This window comes from Hakea prostrata, chromosome 8 (genome assembly GCF_041222555.1).
Source record: "Hakea prostrata isolate BN-2017 chromosome 8, UWA_Hpros_2, whole genome shotgun sequence".
In the NCBI taxonomy this organism is placed as follows: Eukaryota; Viridiplantae; Streptophyta; class Magnoliopsida; order Proteales; family Proteaceae; genus Hakea; species Hakea prostrata.
This window is the reverse complement of record NC_142607.1, coordinates 48749987-48767361: the sequence shown is the minus strand read 5'-3', so window position 1 is coordinate 48767361 and position 17375 is coordinate 48749987. Positions and strand designations below refer to the sequence as shown.

At 41.0% G+C, this 17375-nt stretch overlaps 1 protein-coding gene across 1 annotated transcript; it reads right to left on the bottom strand.

The window, feature by feature from the left end:
* Nucleotides 1-10221: 10221 nt before the first annotated feature.
* Nucleotides 10222-12138, bottom strand: LOC149008346 (uncharacterized). Its single transcript, XM_089167226.1, has 6 exons — nucleotides 11866-12138; nucleotides 11227-11748; nucleotides 11041-11116; nucleotides 10832-10950; nucleotides 10655-10739; nucleotides 10222-10505 (listed from the first exon to the last, which is right to left on the bottom strand). Exons 1-6 carry the CDS (start codon nucleotides 12136-12138, stop codon nucleotides 10222-10224), a joined length of 1359 nt encoding a protein of 452 aa, XP_089023352.1.
* Between the last annotated feature and the right edge of the window lie 5237 nt (nucleotides 12139-17375).

The following is a 17375-nucleotide window of genomic DNA, read 5'->3' as shown; positions in this document are numbered from 1 at the left end:
GCGTGCTTGTAGCTGATTTAGTTTTCTTCCTCAACAAGCTATCTTCTGGATCCGGTTCGCTCGGAAGCGAGTTGATATCCTCCGTCTCGACCGGGGTCGAGGGTCAAACCGAGTATGAACCCGGTTCGATCATATTTCCTCCGTATCATTGACAAACTGTACCGAAGAATAATATGGGATGAGACAAATATGAGATGGAGGGAAATAAGGTTTCTAAATAGAAGTGGGTTGAGAAGGGATATTATGATGGATATGGGTTGGATGTTTGAAAGAGAAAAGGATCTCTTCTATCTCTTCCTTCATCTTCCTTTTCTTTTCTTTTCTTTTTTCTTTCTTTTCTGTTTTCTTTTATTTATTTTTTCCTGTTTTCTGATTCTGCTGTAAGGCAGAGTGATGTGAACACACGGACTCCCCTATCCAAAACCCTAAGTGGGGCCTCCAGAATGGATCCAAGATTCCTTCATAGGCTGGCTGAACCCTTAATGGGGGTATTTTGGCATCTTGGCCCTTATTTTATCTTGTTTTATTTCTTGAATTATTATTAGAATTTTTCAGAAGTTTAGTCGAGTCTAGTTTGGTAATATGAGTCTGTTTAGGATTTGCTTGGAGCATTCTATTTTGAGTTGAGTTGTTTTAAGTTGGTTGCTTGAGTCTTAAGTTATCTAATTAGCATGTACTTGAAAAGATAACTTCAAGAGTTTTTAACAAATTACATGCAGCAATATCTCCTCCCAAGTCTCTTCTTGTCACTCTTATCTCTCTAGGATTCAGCTCCTCCTCTATGGGGATCCCTTGAACCCCTCTTTTGCTGAGGAAGAGCGTGTCTTATCCCTGGCCCTTTCCTCTCTCTCCTCCCTGGAGGAAAGTTTCTTGAGGCAAAAAGCTAGAATCAAATGGCTCGATCTTGGGGATGCAAACACTGCCTACTTCCATCGTTCCCTTAAAAGCCGCCTGAATTTCAACTCCATTCCTTGTCTCCTTTCTAGGATCAGGACTTGGATCTCTGACCTCCCTAGTATCAGGAATGAAGTTGTCTTTTTTTTTTTTTTCCAGTCTTCTCTCTTCGTCTTCCCTCCCTCCCAAGCCTTCCCTTTCCCCCTCTCTCCTTAATAAAATTTTCCTCCTCTAATCTAGCCTCCCTCTGCTCCATCCCTTCCATTGAGGAGATCCTCTGTGCCATCCGCTCTCACAACACTAATCATGCCCCTGGTCCTGATGGTTTTAGTATGGGCTTCTTCTTGTCTACCTGGGACTTCATTATAGATGATCTTGTCTATGCCATTCGGAGTTTCTTCCTTAATCCCTCCTAACTCTCTTCCATCAACCAAACCTACATCTGTCTCATAACCAAGAAGCCTGGTGCTTCCTCCCTGTCCGATTTTTGCCCCATCTCCCTTTGTAATCTCATTTACAAATTCATTTCCAAAATCCTTGCTAATTGAATAAAGAAGGTTATTCCCTCGCTTGTGAGCTCAAACCAATCCACCTTCATTTAGGGTCGAGGCATCTCGGATAATATCCTCGTTTGTGCAGAAATTGGTCGAGGCTTTGATAGATCTTCCCACTCCCCGGCTGCTCTTTTGAAAGTGGACCTCCACAAAGCTTTCAATTCGATTTGTTGGGAATTCATTAGTGAGGTCCTCTCTGCTATGGGATTCCCTTTGGCCTTTGTCCACTGGATTGAGATTTGTATCTTTACCCCCCATTTCTCCATCATTACTAATGGCTCTCCCGCTGGCTACTTCCCCTTCAGGGTGGGAATTCGCCAAGGTTGCCCCCTGTCCCCTTACTTGTGCACCCTAGCCCTCGAGATCCTTTCCTACATCCTCCAATCAATTACGGACCAGCTGCTTATATCTCCCATCCCCAAATGTAGATCCTCAAATCTCACCCATCTTGCCTTTGCAGAAGATTTCATGATCTTCTTTAAAGCTGACCATCAATATATATCCACCATCCTTTCCTCCCTCTCCACCTTTGAATCTCTCTCTGGTCTCAGTGTTAATCTTAACAAATCCTCCCTTTTTCTCTCCGGAGTCTCGGATGCTACCCGCGCTTCTCTTTTGCATCTATCGGGATTTAGTCCAGGCTCCTTCCTTGTTACCTACCTTGGTCTTCCTCTCATCCCGGGTAGGCTCACCCGTCACCACTGCTCCCCTATGCTCGATCATATCAGGAAAAAGCTTCAACTTTGGAAAGGAAAGCTTTTATCCCTTGGTAAGAGAGTGGTGCTCATTCAATTTGTCATCCAATCCTCTTATCTTTATTGGTGTGGTATCTTTTCCATCCCCAAATCAATCATTCTGTCCATGGAGTCCCTCTTCTGTGCTTTCCTTTGGAAAGTTCAAGAATCCTCCAGATTTCTTCACCCCATCTCTTGGGCTGCTGTTTGCTGTCCCAAATCCGAGGGTGGCCTGGGTATACGTCGCATTCTCGATGTTAACCTGGCGTGCCTCATGAAACTCATTTGGAAGATTGCCTCCAAGCACGACTCTATTTGGGTTTCATGGGTCTACTCCTACATTCATAAGCGGGACTCATTCTGGACTGCTTTTTGCCCCTTAAATCCATTTTGGATTTGGAGGAAGATTTTTCTCCTGTGTGCCTGTGCTCTCTCCGCCATCTCTGTCCGAATTTCTTTTGGATCTTCAACCCTCTTCTGGCTAGACCCCTGGCATCCGTTGGGCATTCTCTACTCCTTTCTTGGCCCTTGCACTGCCTATGAAACTCGTATTCCCAAGACTACCACCCTTGACATTTTCATTTCCAATGGGGCTTGGTCCCCTTTACCCCACCCCAGTCTCACACATGTGTGGAATACTCTCCCGCCTATCCTCAACCTTTCTTAGGACATCACCGTTTGGACCCATCACCCTCCAAATCCTTTACCACCTCCTCCGCTCCCCTCATCCCTCTGTCCCCTGGTCCCGCTTGGTTTGGTTTAAAGGCCACATCCCCGTCATGCCCTTACCCTTTGGAGATCTCTTAACCTTGCCCTCCCTACCCAAGCCTTCCTCATTAGCCGCCATATTCCCGCCAATCTTTGCTGCTCCCTTTGTGGAAATGGCTCAGAGGACATTGACCACCTATTCTTCACTTGCCCATTCTCTCGTCCCCTGTGGGACAGAGCCCTTGCATCCATTTGGCCCTGCTCAAGACGCTCACATGGGTTTGTTCGTGATTGGACTTGGATCTTGAGGTCTTTTGCTGGTCACTCCATTTGCGATAGCCTAGGCAAGCTAGTCTTTGGTGCCTCCATCCATCATGTTTGGTGGGAGCGTAACCTTAAAAGATGGACTCCAAATCTCGATCCCTAAACCAGATTTGGAAAGCCATCTACTTTGATGTATCTTCTAGATTGGTTTCCCTCCCCCATCCCCCTGTTGCTGACAACCCTAGAAATAGGCTAATTGTTAGTTTCGGGGTCTCCGTAGCCCCTCTTATCCCCCACCCTTGAGCTTTGTGCTCCCCCCCTCTTTGGCTCCCTTATAATTTCCTTTATTGTGTTGCTTGTGCTTTTAATATATTTTATTTATCCAAAAAAAAAAAAATTGCATGCTTTAGTGGGGCTTAAACTCTGTGTTGTACGCTTTAGTGCTCTAAATTATAGATTGCACACTCTCAAAATTGCAAGTTGTACACTCTTAACATTCCATCCAAGATCCTGTTAAACTCTTGAGCATGGTGGGAAATCTCGCGAGATATCTTGGTTTTTTTATAAATCGAGACGAGATCAAGGTCGAGATCTGCAAAATGGGATATCTCGCTCGAGATCTCGCCATATCTCGTTATATCTCGTCCTAAATCTCGCCATATGTCACGGGAACTCTCAATTTTTGCCCAATTTTTTGTAGATTTCAGCCAAAGTTTCACTTGCAACTACTCTTAGCACATCTACAACATCAAAGGAAGCTCAATCATCCTCTACTTGTCTTATGAATTTATGCGTTAATGGCTTATATAGAACTTCTAACGGTTGTATACTTTTATAATTCTATTCTCGAAAGTCAAGATTGTAATACTCATATGAATGTTATCTTGATGACATTTAGGTTATTTGATGTATTTGATACACTTGATTTTTATTTATATGCCTTAATGGTTTTATATTATATGTTATACAACCTTGCATTCTCTAATCCTACAGCATTTTGGTTTCACACTATGGGTAGACTTAGAAATCATACTTAGGGCTGTTTTCTTCATAAATCCAAGGCCACTAGTGTGTTCAAAAGGCCTTAAATAGGCTAAAATACAAGTTTTGCCCACGGGACCCTAAACCCACCGAGTGGGCTCCGAGTTACGCCCATGGCATATCTCGACCAAGATCTCGCCGAGATGGTCGAGATCTCGGTTTTTCAAGTGAGATCTCCTACCATGCTCTTGAGTGAATTGTCCATGTTACCCTAATTAAAGTCAAATGACATAACTACCCCATTTAAACCCTCCATACCCAAACCGTAGGCAGGTGAACCCGTCTTCTACCTACAAGGTCGGAAGTTGCCCCCCTTCGCAGGAAATCACCACACCCCATGCTGGAAAATTTGTTGTAGCTCAGATCCATGGTGGTGATTATGACTTGATCGAATGGTTTAATCAGTCCAGCGAAGAAGTTTTTCTGTAACTGCCTAACTGGAGGCTCATGATCAGGAATGTGAATACAATGCCTGGAATGCTGCCAGTGGACCGATTCATGCTCAGGTAGAGGTAGTTCAATTGGTTGAGTCGTCCCAGTAAACGGTCTACCGGTCCACATAGCTGGTTGTCGGAAAGGGAGGTATTGAAGTGATAGTGGGAGCGAAGAAGCTGAGAGGGCACTGTTGAGGTTGTTGTGCTTGAGATCGAGACAGGTTAGGGTTTGGTGGTGAATCGGAGTGTAGTCTGGTAGTGTTTCAGATTCAGGGGACTATTAAGACAACCTGTGTTTAGTTGCAAGTTTAGTTCTGATCAGAATTCCAGATTACGGTAATCCCTTCAACTTCAATTTTCTGTTTTTAACTAGGTATCTATGTGGTTCTCCATTAAAGCTTAGTTAAGGTTCAGTTTTGGTTTAGACATGAAAGTGAGTGAAATATAGTTTGAAAAATTCTGAAGAGGGTTCAGCAGTTCTGTTTTTAGCCAAAATCATATCTGTTCGCTTTGTTGTAAACATTCGAAAAAGAAATCTGATGTTAAGTAAAGGGAAATCCTAGGATTCTATATCACCAATGGGAGATTTTTTCCGATAGGGGTGTGGTGATTTCCGAGGAAGTTGGGTAGTTTCTGGCGAAGGGTAGGTAGAAGATGGGTGCCTAAGGATTGGGTATGGGAGGGTTTAAATGGGGTAGTTATATCATTTGACTTTAATAAGGGTAATATGGACATTTCACTCATGAGTTAACATAATCTTGGATGGAATGTTAAGAGTGTATAACTTGTAATTTTGAGTGTGTGCAATCTATAATTGAGGGCACTAAAGCATGCACCCAAAGTTAAGCCCCACTAAAGCGTGCAATCTGTAAAAAAACTCTTAACTTCAATTGTATTAGTGAGATTCCAATCTAAGGGTTGAAATCTCACAGTAGTTTGATTCTTTTGCTAAATGTTGATAAGAGTCCAGTTTGAGTTGTAATTGGATCTCATTAGTTAAGGAGATCCCAGTCTAAGCTAGAGTCTTTATTTTCCGGCTATAAATAGCCTCTGCATGTTAGTTATTTTCAGTCTTGGATAAACTAATGAATCGAGTGTTTGAGGTTCAGGGTCTCCTGTGTGGGTAGGCCCTGGTGGAGCAAAAAGTTTTCAAGTTCTTATTATCTTCTTCAATTCAGCCGCTCAAGAGATCAACAACGCATCCAAGCAGCCATTCTGGTGCAAGAACATCAGTTGACTTTGAAGCTTCGGGGGGGGCTTAGTAAGCTAGCTAGCTGGCAGACCTATCCTATCATATTAGGATGAAAGTAGTGATCGAAAATGGTGATGTCTATGCCCGAGGTGATCGGAAATTGGATGAGACAAGAATCCCAGCAATCAACCTCCAATCTCCAGTGAGTGCCCGCATCCACTGCAGCATCCTCTGCTCCCATTCCCCTCTATTAGGCGTTGAGCACCGGCCCAAATCCATCGCATACATCCCTTGCCCCTTCCCCTACAGTTCCCTCCCTACGCCAGCCCCTTTCCTAGTATTTGCAGCCTCCCCCATCTCCTTCTTCCCCGCAATACCGTGTCCACCCCGTCTAGGAACTCTTCAATCCAGCCCCTTTTAACTTTCTTTCAGTCCTCTTAAGATCGTAGGAACCCTGGGAACACATTCCTACCATTATTTATGTTGTAATTGTTGTGGAATGGCTTATTGATCCATAATCTCAAGCCCTTTATTTATAATTAAGTGGAAAGTAGACTATTACAAGGAATAGAATTTTACATGAATACAAACTCTAATTTAACTCCTATACAAACTCTAATTGGACTCCTAGTAGAATCCTACACTTCCCCTCAAGTTGAGGCATAGATATTAGTCATGCCCAACTTGCCTATAATAGGAAGAAAATCTCTTTCTTTCAAACCCTTAGTGAAAACATCTACTACTTGGTCTCCAGATCTTACAAAAGGCATGCAGATAAGCCCTTGTTCCAACTTTCCTTTGACAAAAAACCTGTCAATTTCAATGTACTTAGTTCGATCATGTTGCACTGGATTATTAGCAGTACTAATAACAACCTTGTTGTCACAATATAACATCATAGGGTTTGGAACTTGGACTGCAATATCTTGCAGCAAGCCTTTCAACCATAGTAGCTCACAAACTCCACAAACCATAGCTCTATATTCAGCTTCGATACTAGATAAAGCTACCACATTCTGTTTCTTACTTCTCCAAGTAACTAGATTACCTCCAACAAAGGTACAGTAACCTGAAATTGACTTCCTGTCTGGAGATCCAGCCCAGTCTGTATCAGTGTATGCTTCTACTTTTAGATTATCGGTGGGTGACAGAAGTATTCCTTTTCCAGGAGTTCCCTTCAAATACTGTAGTATTCTGGTAACAACCTTCATATGAGCTAAATATGGATCATGCATGAATTGGCTCACTGTCCCTACAGCATAAGCGATGTCTGGCCTGGTGTGGGACAAGTAAATAAGCTTCCCTACCAGCCTTTGGTATCTTCCTTTGTCCACTGGTTCTCCCTCTTTTCTTTAAGTTTAGCTCCAGCTTCAATAGGGGTATCAACTGCTTTACACCCCAACATTCCCACTTTTGATAATAGATCTAGGACATACTTTCTTTGGGATAGGAATATACCTTTCTTTGATCGAGCCACCACAATCCTTAAGAAATACTGTAACTTTCTTAGATCTTTAATTTCAAACTCTTTATCAAAAAAGTCCTTCAACTTTTGAATTTCTTCACCATCATTCCTTGTGATGACAATATCGTTTACATAAACAATGAGAAGTGTGATGTTAGTACCTGACTTCGTGACAAATAGTGTATGATCAGCATTGCTTTGCTTGTACCCAATAGAAGTCATTGCCTTTTGAAGGCGTCCAAACCAGCATCTAGGAGACTGTTTTAACCCATAAATTGACCTCTTCAACCGACAGAATTTCCCTGTAGTATTGTCATCGGAGAAACCATGTGGGATTTCCATATAGACCTCTTCTGCTAACTCCCCATGTAAGAAGGCATTCTTTACGTCTAGTTGGTGCAAGTTCCAGTGTTTGTTCACAGCTAAAGACAACAAAACTTTGACAGTATTTAGTTTCATAACAGGGGCAAAGGTCTCCTAATAATCAATCCCATAGGTGTGGGTAAACCCCTTTGCAACTAGTCTAGCTTTGAACTTGTTGACTGATCCATCCATATTTTATTTAACCACAAATACCCATTTGCAACCCACTGGTTTTTTTCTTCTGGAGGAAGTGTAACCAACTCCCAAGTGTCATTTTTCTTCATTGCGTGCATTTTCTCTACCATAGCTGCCTTCCATCTCTTATCAGCATAGGCTTCCTGCCAACTTTTAGGAACAGATACAGATGACAGAGAGGATATAACAGCACGGCAGGAGTCAGACAAAGAGTTTTAAGAAACATATTTAGCTATGGGATGTTGGGTATAAGATTTGACCCCTTTTCTAACAGCAATAGGAAGATCAGAAAAAGATACCTCAGTAGAATCTGATTCTGGAGTAGGAGACTGAAGTAGTAACGTATCACCTTTCTCCACCTGCTTTAGCCAGTTGTATTTCTTCCTCTGATAATTCTGCACCTCCTTATTCTGGTCAATCTGGTTTTGAAAGACCCCAACAGTGTGTCTCACAGGAGTGGTCTCCCCCTGGCTAGGTTTTTCACATGGTTCAGAAATCGAAGGGGGAGGATTCGAGTCCTCAGGTATACTGGCCGAAGTCTCCCCCTGGTTAGGAAACTCTTCTGGGACTCTTAAGTTGTGTTGGTGTGTGATAGAAAGATCTAGAGTCGGAAAGAACACCTCACCTCTAGGACTCTCCCCCTGGAGAGGTGTATAGTAAGGGCAAAACTCTTGAAAAAGTACATCTATGGATACAATGGTTTTCCTAGAGGGAGGATGATAACATTTGTACCCTTTTTGAGTAGCAGAATACCCCAAAAATATGTAGCGTAGGCCGCGGGGAGCCAGCTTACTCTGGTGGGCTGTGATTCTGGCATAACACACGCATCCAAAAACCTTTGGGGGAATAACAAAAGAAGAGGCTCCCTGAAGAATTTCATTAGGACATTTAAAACTAAGTATCGTACTGGGCATCCTATTCATAAGGTAAGAAGTTGTGCGAATAGCATCACTCTAGTATTGATCAGGGACATTCATAGCAATCATAATGGAACGGGCTATCTCTAAGAGATGCCGATTCTTCCTTTCGGCAACCCCATTTTGGGCAGCCGTATTCACGCAACTGGTCTGATGTATTATGCCAGAGTCAGAGAGATATCTTTGAAATTCACCATCAATATACTCTGTGCCATTGTCACTGCGAAGGATCTTCACAGTGGCATTGAACTGAGTTTTAATCATATTATGAAAGTCATGGAAACATCGGAAAACCTCATTTTTTTTTGTTTTAAAAGATAAATCCATGTAGAACGAGAGTGACAATCAATAAAAGTAACAAAGTACCTATGGCCAGTAATAGACTCACGTCGGCAGGGACCCCACACATCAGTATGAATTAGGATAAAAGGAATAGGTTTTCTATTATGAAGAGAAGGTAAATAACTAAATAAGTAGAACGAGTCTGCTTCGCAAAAATGCAGGCTTCACAAAAAAAATTATTTTCATTACAAGAAGAAACCAAATCAGGGAATATTTTCTTAAGAGTTCCTAGAGGGGGGTGACTTAGCCTACGGTGCCACTGATGAAGTCTGATATTACCGAATGGACCGGATTAGAAGATGTAGTCAAAGCAAACGCAGATTCTCCAATTTGGTTGAGCAGATTCTCCATTGTCTAGTTTACCACGTCCAATCTCCTTCCCTGTGACCAGATCCTGGAAGACACAGTAAGATGGGAAAAAAATCACTTTACAATTCAAGTCATGTGTAAGACTATAGTTGTCACGGCGACGAGGCAATATGAGGCGGTTTTAGCTAGTTGGGGCGATGAGTCGACGAGGCGCCCTCCGAGGCGCTTTTAAGGCAGTCGAGGCGTTTTAAGTGAAATTTTTACTTTTTAGTGTACATCTCACACACTAATTCATTATAAACATATCTTATATATAATAAAAAAACTAATATTAGCCATTTAGCCTACCTCAAGTCATCCAACATATTACAAACCACACATAGTAGGTCCTAAATAAATTTCAAGTATCATACTATCATTAACAAAAATCAAGATACGATAAAATGTAACTAAATAGTAAACACATTGATGCATGAGCCTAACAAATAAACACTAGACAACATACCTTCATTAAATGTCACCAACACTAGCACCACCTACAACTCCATGGCTCCACCTCCATCAGCACCTACAACTCCACCTCTTCTACATTGTTGAGCTATAGCCAAATATCCTCACAAGTAAAAGAAGAAAATGAAACAAAACATATTATATCTAAATAAAAAGTTTTAAATATTTAAGCAAACAGTCCCACTTATATCTAAAATCTAAAGTCCAAATCCCAAATATACCAACACACCCATATCCAAAATTCCCAATAAAAATCCACAATCCATATCCAAAATTCCCAATAGAAAAGTATAAGTTAGCTAGTCATAATCATCATCAAGCAAATTGGTAGCAAGTGGGAGATCTTCTCGAACTTGTTGTTGCTCCAAAGAGGTAGACCTCAAACCAAAATCATCTGCAATGTTCTCATCATCATGCAAATCTTCCTCTTCTTCCATGTCTCCATCAGACTCAGAGTCATGTTCCTCAACCACCCTCTCCAAAGACCTGCGATGTGAGTAACATATATTAACTCCACCAGATGTTGATCCACTTGGTTGACATCTCCTCGGTCTATTCTGGCCCTTAAGTGATGAAGATGCCCCTATAGCTCTATCAACAATGCTCTAAGTAAGATCACCCTCAGGATGGACTAAATCATCAGGCTGATTAACCATCCACTCACTGCTCCAGTCAAGCTCATCAAGGAGTAGTGGATCATAATTTCTATTCTTTAATCGCCTTTCATCGAACCTTTCTTGAAGACAGCGATTGTATCAACAAAAGCTAGATCATTCAACCTTTCATGTTCCAGCCTATTCCTCTTCTTGGTGTGAATCTGAATTCATAAGCAATTGAAAAGAATCCCAAGTCATTCTTCTAAATTTAAATTTAAAAGTGTTTTAAATACTTGAATCACTTAATACTTACAAACTCAAATGTGCTCCAATTCCGTTCACAACCAAAGGAAGAACAACAAAGGCCTAGTATCCTCCTTGCAATCTTTGTAAGCTCAAAAGCAATTCCTCTATGTGTATCCCACCATGTAACTATAGTATTAAAAAAAAGATTAACATAATAGGTAAAGTTACAAACCAAATAAGTATAACTAAAAATAAAATATACAAGTAAAAACATACGAGGACTTATAGTTGTACGCTGTCTGATAGCTATAGATGTGGAGAAAGGACCTCTAGCTTCCTTGTAGTCATTTACCTAGGATAATATCTTATCTTGTTGATGTACATCAAGCACTAGTCTTCCAACAACTTCAAAACTTCATTAAAAGAAGTTTGGAGAGAAGTGATTAACTCATAATCATCTACATTATCTAAGTTGGAGAACTTCCCAAGATTCAAAAAATAGGCTGCACCATATAGAGGTCTCTCCATCTGACACTCCCATCGCCTATCAATGATTTGTATGACTTTCTTCCAGAGTCGTTCTTTGCCCCCAAAATTGTCCTTTATTCTTTTTTTAGCCTCTTGCATGGCTACAAACACTTCAGGCAATGCGGGTCTTTCATTAGCATCCACAATCCTCAATACAATCATAAGAGGTTGTGATGCTCTAATACAATCCTCCACACCATGCCAAAATGCTGTAGAAAAAGTTATTTTAGCTACTTTCTTCCCTGCTTCTGTTTTGGACAAATTGGAATTTGTCCACTCCTCAGAAATGAATAAGTGCCTTAAATCATCCTTGTGTTTCAATAAGCGTTGCAATGTCAAGAATGAAGTGGCAAACCTAGTCGCTGCAGCCCTCACAAGATCTCTGCCATTTGTCTTTTGTCTCAAGGCCTCTAGCAATCTTGTGTGCTTATAAATGAAAGTGGTAATTCTCTTCCCCTGAATTATCACTTTCTTATATTGTTTCAAATTCCCAATGTCCTCTAGCATCAAATCAAGACAATGGGCTGCACAAGGAGTCCAATATAATCTAGTCCTCTTCTCCATTAATAATGCCCCTGCTGCTTTGTAATTTGAGGCATTATCAGTCACCACTTGAAGTACATGCTCTTCCCCAATTTCTTCAACTTTACTATCCAATAACTGAAAGAGCATGTTTGCATCTTGCACCTGGCTAGATGCATCCACAGAACCAAGGAAGAATGTTCCCTTTGGACAATTGACAAGAAAATTGATGAGATGCCTACCCTTTTTGTCAGTCCACCCATCAGACATGAGTGTGCATCCATACTTCCTCCAATACTTTTCATACTTTTTCCTCATCTCCATTGTTCTTTCTTTTGCACTCTTCAACAAAGGCACCCTGCTTCATGGTAATTTGGGGGCTTACACCCAGAACCATATTGTGCAATAGACTCGACCATCACCTCAAAGCTTTTAGCTTTAATTGCATTGAATGGAATGCCACATTGATACATCCAATCAGCAATGTGGTTATCCACTCGCTTCTTTTCTTCAGGAGATCTCATTCTATTCAAGATGGTTGTTTGAATAGCACCCTTAGCCCTCCTTTCCTCAACAAGTTCTTCAGGAGTGCGTCTAACATGCATATCCATAGGACCCCTTACTGGTGCTTTATTAAGGGCACTTTTCAGTCTCTTTGATGCAGTCCCAGAGCTTGGTATCTTGGAGCACACCTCAACCTCAGACCCTACACTAGGTAATGTACTTCCTCCACTAGAGGGCCTAGAGGCAGGAATAGGATGTTCTTCTCCAATTTGAATGTCATCATACTCCTCATTATCCAAATCAGTAACAACAGCCCTCCTTTTATTTTTCACCAATGCTGCATTCATCTCTTGGGCAATTGCTGCAGTGGTCTTGGTGCACTTCACAACATCTCCATATCCACCCACTAGATGTTGCTTCAATCTTTTAATTCCTCCTTTAAAGTTTTTGTTGCACAAACTGCATCTGACTGTATTCCTATCAGCAACATTTGGCCAATACCCATATTTCCACCCTGGGTCATTTGACTTGGCCTTTCTCTTTGGGTCTTTTGAGGTATCATAGGCTTCACTCCCACTAGGAATAGGCTGACTAGAAGCAGCCGTTTGATTATCACTTGAGGGCCGGTCATTTTAAATAACTAGTAAATATCTACAATAAAAAACATGAAACATACACATATAATCAGCCAAAATTAAAAACAATAATAAAGTTGATAATGTTACCGTATAATTATAATTTTGGACCATACCGCACCATAATAAAAATCCTATGCATTCATCTAATCATCTCACTTCATGATAAATTGATAATCAAGCTTCTAAATCAGACTATTAGAGAGAATGAATCGAAAAAATACACTGAAGCTAATAAACAACAATAATCAGTAGGCTAATCACAATTATGGTTGAATGCCATTTTATGAGAATACAATCACTGCTGAAACCTCACCTAGTGGTCCATCACATGATTCACATCAACTGATCTTGAAAAATATATTTTAAAAATTGCAAAGGGACCATTTAAATCTAAGAGAAACCTACAAAAACCTCCCTCAAGCTTATGCAAGGAAAGAATTCATCAGCTGTACCAAGTTGTTGAACTATCAGAAAAAACCAAACAACAAAAGAAAAACAAAGACACACGTACACGAGATAAGAAAAAAATCATTACAATGATACAATCAGGTAGATAAAACAGAGATGGAACAAATTTAACGAAGAAGAATCGTTACAAATAAAAAAAAAATGTGGAGAACATCCAGATAGCAGCTCTGAACTATGCAATCAGGTGCAATTTGCAAGTCACAGACTCACAGAAATGGTGAACAAAGCTACGGACGACACATAACTAGTTTAACTATATAAGTATATAACATAGCTACAACGCAGGAAAAAAAAAACATTTCAGCGACTTACTGTCGCCTGAGATGGTGACCAGAGTGACCGGAAGCTACTGCAACTTGGTCGCTGACTCGTTGCAAGGTTGCAATCGCAACAGTTGCAAAATGGATTTAGGAAAAAAATTAATGATAAGTTGCAGAAGGGGGGGAGAGAGAGCATTCCGGCGACTTACTGTCGCCTGAGATGGTGACCAGAGTGACCGGAAGCTGCTGCAACTTGGTCACTGACTCGTTGCAAGCTTGCAACTGAGATACGGTGGAGTTTTGGATGATGAAAAACAAAAATCAGAGTTCAACTGAGAAGAGGGTTCTGGGGTTTGTCTTGTTTTACTCAAGCTCTAGAGAAATAACGAAGCAGGGCCGTAGTAAGCATCAGCTTCAAGCTACATAAATTGGGTCGATTTGATTTAGACTATAGGAGCTTGCTAGGATGATGAGATGAGCACGTCAAGGTTCATCAAGCGTGTTACTGTTGGAGATGGAGCTGTAGGGAAGACGTGGCTGTCACCGGGGACGCTGGCTGTTGCCGGTGATGACGCTGCTATTGCCGGTGTCACTGGTGTCGCCGATGTCACTAGTGGTTGGTGTCGGAGTCGGAGACGAAGAGAGTAGTAGAGAGCAGAGAGGTTAGGGGTTAGGGATTGATTTGATCGAGTATGCTCGAATGCTCGATTCGATCAAATATCTCATTTTTTCATTTTTTTAAATTAATTTAATGTTACAATGATAATATGTGACACCTATATAACAATTCACCCCTTAGATTCTTTCCGATTGGAATCTACTTTTCAAATTATTATTTACCTTTGATCTGGAATAAAATACAACAACAACAACAACAATAAGCCTTGTCCCAACTAAATGGGGTCGGCTACATGGATTCTTGCCCTCCAATCATTTATGTTCGAGGTCATGCTAGATACAAGGCCTAAGCTATACATATCCTTTCTCACCACTTCTCCTAAGGTTATCTTAGGTCTACCCCTAGCTCTTCTAGTTCCTTCAATATGGATTATATCACTTCTCCGTACAAAAGCATTTATAGGTCTCCGTTGAACGTGGTCGTGCCACCTCAAACGGCTTTCTCTAGCTTATCACTTATGGGAGCAACTCCCAGACCAACTCTAATATGATTGTTTCTTATCTTATCCATCCTAGTTTTGCCACTCATCCATCTTAGCATCCTCATGATCTGGAATAAAATAAATTACAATTTTTAAAATTTAAAAAGTCGGTCGCCTAGTGTAATATTGCGTCCGAGTCGTCTGAGGTGACTACTTGGAGACGCCTCAGAGCCGAGTCGAGCGCCTTATTGAGTAAGCCTGAGGCGACACTTGCCTCAAGCCCTTCATTTCCGCCTGGACACCTTGACAACTATGAAGACTACTGATAGAAAGCAAGTTAGTAGAGAAAGAGGGAACATGTAAAACTTTAGACAAAGAAAGTGATGGAGAATGCTGAATGGTCCCTTTTCCAGCAATGGAAGAATAGGAGCCATCAGCAATTCGAACTTTATCCTTTCCAGAAGTTGGAGAATATTGTAAGAAAGAGGAGGATAAACTTGTCATATGATCTGTGGCTCCTGTATCAATGATCCAAGGAGTAGAAACTGAAGAAGCTTGAAAGCTTGTAAAAGTTTTACCTAAAGTAGCAAGGTAGGAGTTGGTATGGGTAGTAGAGGAAGCAGTGTTCGAGGCTATAACGGCAGTAGAAGACTACATAATACATCGCAGTAGCGAACTCCTCTTGTGAAAAACCAACGTCTGCAGAGGGTGTGGTGGAAATTGTCTCAGAAAGATTAGCCTTTGGTTTTCCCTTTCTTTGTGCTTGTTTTTGCTCAAAATCAGCAGGCTTCCCATGCAGTTTCCAACAATTTGCCTTGGTATGATATGGTTTGTCACAGTGCTCACACTTGACAATCTCCTTAGCCATATCAGATTTAGTGCGAACAGACTGTAAAGCTGATTTCTCCATAATAGGAGTATGAAGCATGGCTAATCGACGACTTTCCTCCCACTGAACAAGAGCATAAGACTGTTCTAGTGTAGGTAAGGGAGAACGACTTAAGACTTGCACTTTGATATGATCGTACTCCAGTTCAAACCTTCCAAGAAGTCATATACTCAAATCTTATCAATGTGCTTTTTATATGTCGCCACATCATCTGAATTAGTGGGGTGATAATCCCCATAATGATCCAATTCTTGCCAAAGAGATCGCAACTCAGCATAATAGTGGGCCACAGTCAGTTCCTTTTGGGTAGTCTCATGAAGTTTCTTCCGTAGCTCATAAACCTGTGCTTCATTCCCCAACTGTCCATATGTTTCAGTAGTAGGCTTCCAAATTTGGGCAGCAGTATCAAGTAAAAGATATCCACGGGCAATATTTGGAGTCATGGAATTCAAGAGAAAGGACATAATAAGAGCACAGGGGATGGTGAAACTTCCAGGATCTTTTAATTTTGGAGGAAGCTTGTTCAGCAAGAAGGCACTACTCTCTTGTGTCATGGCCATTGTCTCAAACTCTCCAAATCTCTTTTTCTTGGAAAGGATGTCTTTCATGAATTTCACATAATTTGGCATTTTTTTAAGTGCTTGTACCAATGGTATATTGATGTGGAGCTGCTTTAGAACATCCAAGAATTTCTTGAATTGATGGTCTTTCTGCTGCTTATGAAATCTTTAAGGAAAAGGAGGTGGTTTATAACTCTGTTTTTCTGGAGAACTCTGTTGCATTGGTGTTGTAGCCATGGGTTCAGCACTCTGTTTTGTAGAATCAGAGTGTTCCTTTTGAATAGCAATTGTATCTTCCTTCTCCCCTTCTTCTTGGATAGAAATAGGTTGCTTCTGTTGGCTAGACTTTGAATGAGGTTGCTCTAGAGGTTTTCCACTCCTTAATAAAATAACTTTGCAATACTTTTTGCCTTCACGCCTAGGATTTTCTGTGTCACTTGTCAATGATCCTTGAGGTCGATTACTTAAAGCATTAGCCAGCTGTCCTACTTGATTCTTTAGATTTCTCAATGAAGATGCTTGACTCTGAATAATTGCATCATTCTTTGCCATATACACCTTTAATAGAAGCTCTATTGATGAAGAAGGTTCTATAGGCTGAATCTTCACTTGCTATCGAGCACTTGGAAACTGATGAGGTTGAATTTGCATGGAAGATGAATCGACATTTTGTCCTTGAGCATTCCAAGAAAAGTTAGGATGCTGCCTCTAACCAGGATTATAGGTGTTGGAATATGGGTTATTGGCTTTGTTGAAATTACCAACATAGTAGGCAGATTCTGGGTTGGATGGACAACTATCAAAGAAATGCTCCCCACCACAATATGTACAAGAGACTATTGTAATTTGTTATGTTTGTACAGCTGCAGCCCAGGTTCACTGATTTTAACACACTAGTTAAGGATGACACTTGTGCAGTTAAGGCTGTTATTGCATCCAACTCATAAATTCCTGCTACTCTCTTATTTACAGTAGCTCTCTCAACTGGCCATTAGTAGTAGTTGTTGGCCATTCTCTCCAAAATCTCATAAGCTTCATTATATGACTTTGCCAATATAGCCCCATTTGCTGACTCATCCATTATGGACCAAGTTTGACCATTTAAACCATTGTAGAAAGTCTCCATTTGAATCTAATGAGGA

Bases quoted from the DNA above. Each gene is read 5' to 3' on its own strand.
- LOC149008346 (XM_089167226.1), bottom strand. From the start codon at position 12,138: ATGGAGATGAGGAAAAAGTATGAAAAGTATTGGAGGAAGTATGGATGC. The intron at 11,749-11,865 runs GCATTATTAATG...GTGATAATTCAG, and splicing joins CAAATTACAAAGCAGCAGGG to GGGAAGAGAATTACCACTTT. The intron at 11,117-11,226 runs GTAGATGATTAT...ATATTATCCTAG, and splicing joins AGTTCTCCAACTTAGATAAT to GTAAATGACTACAAGGAAGC.